The sequence below is a fragment of the Rutidosis leptorrhynchoides genome, chromosome 3 (genome assembly GCF_046630445.1).
Source record: "Rutidosis leptorrhynchoides isolate AG116_Rl617_1_P2 chromosome 3, CSIRO_AGI_Rlap_v1, whole genome shotgun sequence".
In the NCBI taxonomy this organism is placed as follows: Eukaryota; Viridiplantae; Streptophyta; class Magnoliopsida; order Asterales; family Asteraceae; genus Rutidosis; species Rutidosis leptorrhynchoides.
Window position 1 is genome coordinate 45,679,664 of NC_092335.1, and position 7,819 is coordinate 45,687,482.

The window sequence follows — 7,819 nt, forward strand, 5'->3', positions numbered from 1 at the left end:
ATTCAAATAATATTTTGGATTATAATGTGTTTGAACGTATTTCTGGATCTTAAAAACAATGTAAACTTTATTCTAAGGCGGCAATTAAAGAACAAATATTTAATCGAATAAACTTAACTTTTGAAATCAATTAAGTCAAACCTATATGAGAATACTAGATTAAATCAACACATTGAAGCCTATATTCGGTGGGTAAGTGGTTTGGGACGACAACAATTCGACAATACGGACTTAGGGTTGTATATGGTGTGTAACATGACAAAGTAACCTTAAGCCTATATATATACTGTCTGCACCGACAGTCGATCGACTAACTCTGTCAGTCGGTCGACTGTCCCTTATAGTGGATCGGTGATCAACTTACATAGACCTACAACAATTTATCGATAGTATCCTCAGTCGATCGACTGACCGACTAAGTCGGTCGACTGTATGGTCAGTTTAACTATTGATAATAACATCCACGATTATTAACCAACATTCAATAGTCATCATATATTATTACAAATCCGATACTACATGACTGAAATAAATGTATGACAACGAATAGAACAAGAGATTGCAAACATGCACTAACATAATGTGTATATAATAGTCGTTAACAATCGATATTTTTAACAACAAATACGATATCTTTTACACAGAAGTTGTATGTGCATTTGTATTCTTATATGATTAGTCGTTTTTAAATATCGATCCGTACTACTCGTATTTAGTTGGCGAAATTACTAGAAGATGTTTCTCGAATAAGAATTTATTTATGTGGCCACATGTTAATGACTTTAATCCAATCCCCTAAAAACCCAAGTAGAAACCCGACACCCAAACCTACGGCGCCGTAATTCCAATGCACATTTTTCAAACCGGGTCAAAAATCACAAAACGGGTCAAGTCGGTTGTTTAATCAGTCTCATCACGAATTACACCAACCCATGTTGGATTTACCAGCATTCGGTCAAATACAACCCAGTCACCCGGTCCCATCCATCATCATTCATAAATCCATCATCACATACATACATATGGTACATACATGATATACACACTAACATCATCACACCCCACCCCACCTCTATAAATTCACACATTTGGCTCCAATTCCAATCTTCAAATCAATTCCCATATTTTCACTATAAACCTCTGTTCTTAAATTACACGTATTATTAATCATCCAATGGGTGAGGTTGGTTTTCAAATTTCAAATTTGCCCCAATTATTCTATCACTATATCTGTTTATCATACTCAAGCTGATTTTTAATTTTTTTTTCTTAATAGAAAGATGAGACGAAGAAAGAATCCGGCGATAAGAAACCGGATAGTGAAAAAAAGTCCGATGGTGGTCCAATTAACGTCGTTCTTAAACTTGATTTGCATTGCGAAGGATGTGCCAAAAAAATTAGAAAATCTATTAAAAAATTCGAAGGTATAGCAAATTTACAATCAATAATTCAAATTCAAATAAATAATAATCAGTATAAATCTTATATATTCCGTCAAGCTATCAACTTCACGGAGTCGGTTACCAAGACACTATTTACTTTTTCATTTCTTTTTTTTGATATTTTCAAAATAAGTAAATGCAAGGTGAATGTATCTGTTCAATATGGCGCACGTTATACTCATGACATCCGTTGATGTAATTTACGAAATAAATTTTTTTTTTTGTAGGTGTCGAAAATGTGAAGACGGATACTTCCGGCAACAAATTAACGGTAATTGGGAAGGTGGATCCCACGCGCATCAAAGAGCGAGTAGAGTACAAAACTAAGAAGAAGGTGGAGATCATTTCTCCACAGCCTAAAAAGGATGGCGGTGGTGAAGAGAAAAAGAAAGAGGAATCGCTGGAGAAAAAAACCGATGAGAAAAAGCCAAAAGAGGTACAGCAATTAATTAATGAAAATGTTAGGTTATGGATGTTAATTACATTTAATTAATGACTTTAAATATTGTTGTTATTATTATTAATTAAAATTTATTTGGGTGGTTGATATAGCCTCAATCAAGCATGGTGGTTTTGAAGATTCCTCTACACTGTGACGGATGCATGCACAAAATTAAACGTTTAATATCAAAAATTGATGGTAAGCCTACTTTACCTAATACTTATTTTTATTTTAAATTTTATAAAAATAATTCCAAATCCATTTTGGCATTGTTACGAGTAATATAATAAAGTAGTTTGATGACGTCTTGAATCATGTTTAGTGATTAATTTTGTATTTGTATTTTTCTTATTGACAGGCGTGGAATCGGTATCAATTGATGCCGGAAAGGATTTGGTATCAGTGAAAGGGACAATGAATGTGAAGGAACTTATACCGCATTTAAAAGAAAAATTGAAGAGAAAGATCGATATTGTCCCTCCTAAAAAGGAAGAAAAAAACGATGACGTAATAAAAGATGACAAAAAAGAGAAAGTCGAAGGTGGAGGAGATAAAAAAGATAATGAAGGCGGAGATGATCTTAAGGGTAAAGATAATCAAGGTGGTGATAAAGTAGTTGGAGATGAAGGCAATGGTGAAAATAAGAGTAAAGGCATAGAGGTTGTTAATAAGTTTGAATATAGTGGATATAGTCCATACACGCATACAATGCCGATCCAAATGCAAATGTATAATCAAAATTATTACAATCAAGATTATGGGGTCGGAACCTCTTCTAGCCATGGATACGTACAAGAAGGTTATAATCATGGTTATAATCAAAACTATTACGATCATGGATACTCACATGGACCACCAATGGCGACACCACCAATGTATATGCATGACCCTCGAGGGTATCAACCTGAAACGGGGATGTTTAGTGACGAAAATCCTAATGCTTGTTCGATTGTGTAACTATAAATAAAAATTGGTATTTGATACTACGTATAAATAATTAAAAAGAAATAGACGGATTGGTATAAAATATGAGACATGATAGATTATACTCTTACTTTAGGTTATTATAACGAACTAAACTGTCATATATTATGGATGTTTGGTTAGGTTGATTTTGTTGTTGGATGTTGCTTGTAACTATAAACTATAGTTGTACATTTAATTTTGTGATGAATAATTCTCATAATGGCCGTTAAATAACTTCTTGTTTGCAAAAATTACGTGAAAGTTTTCTATCACTAACGATCGTTAAATCCTTTCACATTCTAAGACCACTCCCAACCATGACGCCGTCACGGCACTTCCTCAGCGCCACATCAGCTTTCTCTCTCCTCTTTTCTCACCACTTCCTCCCATAACACTCCCATAACAAACCACTACCAACCATGACATACTCTCTCCTCATTCTATACTCCACAAAATTAATTAAATAAATTAAGGTACAAGTTTATTTGCTCTTGTACAAGTAATTGTTGCACAAAATCTCTCTCCACTGTCATCAAATATGCTATGGGATGACATGAACGAGTACGCAGTGCTTGAGGGCGGTTGAGGGCGGCCGATGACGGGGTGAATGCCAATGGAGCCCTCGAGGAAATGAGGGGATGACATGGGTGAGGGCGGACGGTTGGGAGTGGTCTAAGTACATGGAGGAAATTTCGATCTTATTCCCTCTGATCCCCTTCATGTTTAATTGATCATTGTCCACCTACTTTTCCATCCAACTACGCAGGTCATCACTTGAAACTCCAAAATCCAAATTAAAACATCAAAAATTCAAAACATCATACTCAGAATATTTAAAGCTAAACACCAATATTAATATTAATTAAGCTATAAATGAAACATACTCTCCCATTCAATTAAGTTGAAAAATTATACACAAAAACCAAATTAATTCATCATGAATGGACCTTTCCTAGAATGATAGTGATGGGTATCAAAACCACCATCGGACTACCAGCGTCACCTCCTAGATCTCGCAAGAAAAACCTGCGAAGGCCACCGACTAGGTCTCAAAGCTCCACAGAATTATAATCATCGAAAACCCTAAATCCACAAACAACCAGGAATAGATTGTTCATCGTCGATACTAACGATCGTTCATCCTCTGGTTTTCATGTTTTTCTGCCAAAAGATTGATATTCCTTTTTTTCGAACGATGAACACCTACCTTGATTTTGGCCAAATGATTGATCTTCATTTTTCTGGTCTTAAACTATTGGTCATTGTTTTTATATTTGTTGGTAATAGTATAAACGAGCATAAATACGCCCGCACGTTACTAGTAAAAATGATTTCTCTCTATAATTCAAAAATTGTTTTAGTAGTAGAGATGACACATATATTACAACGGAAAATTGTTTCTAGTAATAAATGGTTCTACAATATACATTAAACTATGTTTTCTTTACAATAAGTTTGTCTATTGAAAAGGACGGTCATCCCTCGTAAAAAAATGTTTGGGACGCGACATGAAATATAAGGTAAAGTGCCCTATATTTAAAAAAAGAAAATTGTTTTTTAAGAGCAGTTTGAGATCATCCAGAGAATTAAAACATCCACGCGATTATCTCTCGCATTTGCAAAAACTTTTTTCAACAGCTGTTTTGAAAGAAACCCGAACCAATATGAAGAAATGGTAGGTAAAAAAAAGTAAATTGTAAACTTAACATTCATCCATCATTCATCTATCAGTATAAACCACTTACCCGCGTCCCATTATTGGTTTATGGTTTTGTGCTATTTTATTGTATCATACGTGGTAGTACGAAACAAGTATATATTTATTAAATGTGTCATCCAAATGGCTTCTTGTTGCTTCAAAACGTTTTCTTTTTAGACGTCAAGTTAATTTTATTAGAGCCTTAATATATATTTTCTGCGCCCTTTCATTTCTACAACAGATAAATTCACCATAACTATTATATTTATTTATTTTTTGTATAGCTATTGAACTTAATGTAGAGATAACCTTTTATCAGATAAACTATTCTATATATATTCATTTAGAAAAATCCAATTGACACTGTTCACATGCTTGCTCGCCAATTTTGACTTTTTCAAACTCGGGTTTTTAAGGCGATTTATAATTTATTTGTTGCAATCAATAACAAATGTGTCTTTCGCTTCAACGGTTAGGCCGTTGTGTGTGTCCAAGGTTATCGGCTCGACTCAATTCACATGTAAAGTGTCCACGTGTAAATCTATCAATACATGTTTTATCATCACTTTTCTTTCTTTTTTCTTATATTTCTTCGTCCATCTTTACTAGCGAAACAGGTACCTTCACCGTCGCTACTACCAACGCCGGCTCCGCTGCCGCTGCCGCTACCGCCAAAACTATCGTTGCTGCCTCTTAAATCTTTCACCTTCGTTAATTTATCAACGCTCATAATCTAAGGTCATCATCTCCTTCGCTCCGTCAACATCTCCTTTGCGCCGTCACCATCTTCGAATACGAGAGTTTTTCTTGGTTTGCAGGCCTCGGTTAGGTGTTCTCGGATTGCCCGGTGAACGTTTTAGTTGTGCGGTTCTCGAGGAGTGACAGACGTGGAATTGGATACGAGATCAGGTTTATATGTTTATTTTAGGTTTTTGACTGGTGGCTGTTTCTTCTTTGTATTTTCATTTCACAATTTCAATTGTGCTCGCTCTGCTTTCAATTTGGTCATCTAGGTGGTATTGGACGCACATAGCGAATGTCAACGTTGTAATCCCACTACAGATTTGAAAGATCTGCAATGTTGTACCATCGGTTCTTTAAACCTATATATATATATATATATATATATATATATATATAATCGCAAAAACAAAATAATATGTAACGACCCGACAAAATCGTCATTGACGTCGTCGTTAACTTAGGTCCCGTTACGTGGTCATAGTCCCTAAATGAGACACGTTTGACCAAAATTATGTCGCATTCATTTGAAACGTGTAAGACTTGTAAAGTTTTAAGTTACCAAACGGTTCGACAAAGAGTTTAAGTTTACAAAAGTATAAAGTATAAATGAAATGACTTGCGACATAATATAAGTTGAAAATCACGGTTGCTATAAATAGCGTAAGTATGTAAACAATATGCTTAAATACAAAGGTGCTATCACTAGCGTATGCATGTATGCTTGACCCCAAGCAAGTAATCAAAGTGTGCGGAAGCATGTATCAAGTAGCCAAGTATGAACCTGAGAAACATATAGAAAACTGTCAACGAAAAACGTTGGTGAAATCATAGGTGTATTTGTAAACGTTGTTTTGAACCACAAGATTTAGTATTTCCATAACGTTGATTACCTAAATCGTTTGCATTCCAAAAGTATGTTCGCGAGCACCCAATTATCAAACTTAAATGTTTTGTACCCTGTTACGTAGTGTTAGAACATACACTATACTCGAAAATATATTTCATCCGCTAACGGTAGCGAACCGTCCGAATGAGGGCTCGTCAAGCCCATGTGATCACATAACATAAGTTCACGTTTACACCCTGCAAGTGTAACTAATGATAATTGAATTGGGGATTTTTGTTCTAACTCGCTGAGGAATGTTTGTTTTCGTACTTGTGTTCAAAGCATAAAAGTATGATACGTATATGTTTCTGATCCCATAATTTAAAGAGTAAAAGTTGTTGAAAAGGTGGGACTATGATCTCACCTTAGTTGCATGCCAGAGTACTTGTAATTAAATGTTGTGCAATGAAAGTTGCTTAGCCTTGACCTAAACAAATAAGTTATATCAATACCTGGTAAGACACAAGGTCGGTCGAAATGTGTTCAATTAGTCCGATGGCTCGTTACGACTCGATTAAATAGCTTGTAAGTCACGTTGTCAAATTTCATGCAAGAATCAAGTATAAAAGAAGATTAGAACGATTGCATAAGTATTTGGTTAAGTTTGACTAAAAGTCAAACTTGGTCAAAGTCAAAGTCAACGAGGTCGGGTCGGGTTTCCGACCATTCCACATAAAAACGTAGTCATATACAGTGTTGTAAATCTCCCGAGATCTCCTCCGAGATCTCGTTTTTAGAAGGCAACCGAGACGAGATGTTCATCTCCCGAGATTTCTCGGTCAACGGGGTCAAACTTAGTTAAAGCCACGATTTCTCGGATTTTCTTGCTAATTTGTAAGATTTTCTTGTAAAATTCGTAATTTCTAAGATTTTCTCGCTCATTTCTAGGATATTTTTGTAAAATCTCGTAAAAACGTATATAAATATACATATATTTATGTTTTATGTATATTTTTAATAAACAATTATAAAGTCAACGTCCGAGATCTCCCCGAGATTATTCCGAGATGCCGAGATCTCCCTAAAAAGTCCAAACGAGATCTCCCCGAGATTCGAATTCTACAACCTTGGTCATATATAAGCATGTTGGCAAAATTTCATGTTAAACGGAGTTGCGAGTAAGCGGGGATGAATTTGTGAAAAACAAAATACAAGTGATTTGGGTCTGGGGAAGTGCGCGATGCGCGCATGGGTGCGCGGCGCGCATTACAGCGTGGAATCAGGTCAGGTACCATTACATGGGTTAAACATCTGTACCTTCACAATTGCGCGACGCGCTCTATGAAATGTCCCGTTCATATCGATTATAAACGTTCCATATTAATTGATTTCGTTGCGAGGTTTTGACCTCTATATGAGACGTTTTTCAAAGACTGCATTCGTTTTTAAAACAAACCATAACCTTTATTTTATAGACAAGGTTAAAAAGACATCACCTAGATTATCCAGAAATGATAATCTAAAAATATCACACTTATACACTACCAATACATATTGGTTTACAATATTAATATGTTACAACAAAATAAATCTCGAATGCAGTTTTAAACAATATTATACAAGCATGCTGACACCAAATCTTGTCTATATATTAGCATGCAACAGCGGAAGCTCTTAATAATCACCTGAGAATAAACATG

The 7,819-nt window shown here is 35.2% G+C and overlaps 1 protein-coding gene across 1 annotated transcript; it reads left to right on the forward strand.

Annotated features, from left to right (window-relative positions):
* Positions 1–1,119: 1,119 nt before the first annotated feature.
* On the forward strand, positions 1,120–3,059 carry LOC139896047 (heavy metal-associated isoprenylated plant protein 6-like). The gene is made up of 5 exons (XM_071878629.1): positions 1,120–1,183; positions 1,277–1,424; positions 1,670–1,878; positions 1,995–2,082; positions 2,243–3,059. Exons 1-5 carry the CDS (start codon positions 1,175–1,177, stop codon positions 2,839–2,841), a joined length of 1,053 nt encoding a protein of 350 aa, XP_071734730.1. The 5' UTR covers positions 1,120–1,174; the 3' UTR covers positions 2,842–3,059.
* The last annotated feature ends 4,760 nt before the right edge of the window (positions 3,060–7,819 follow it).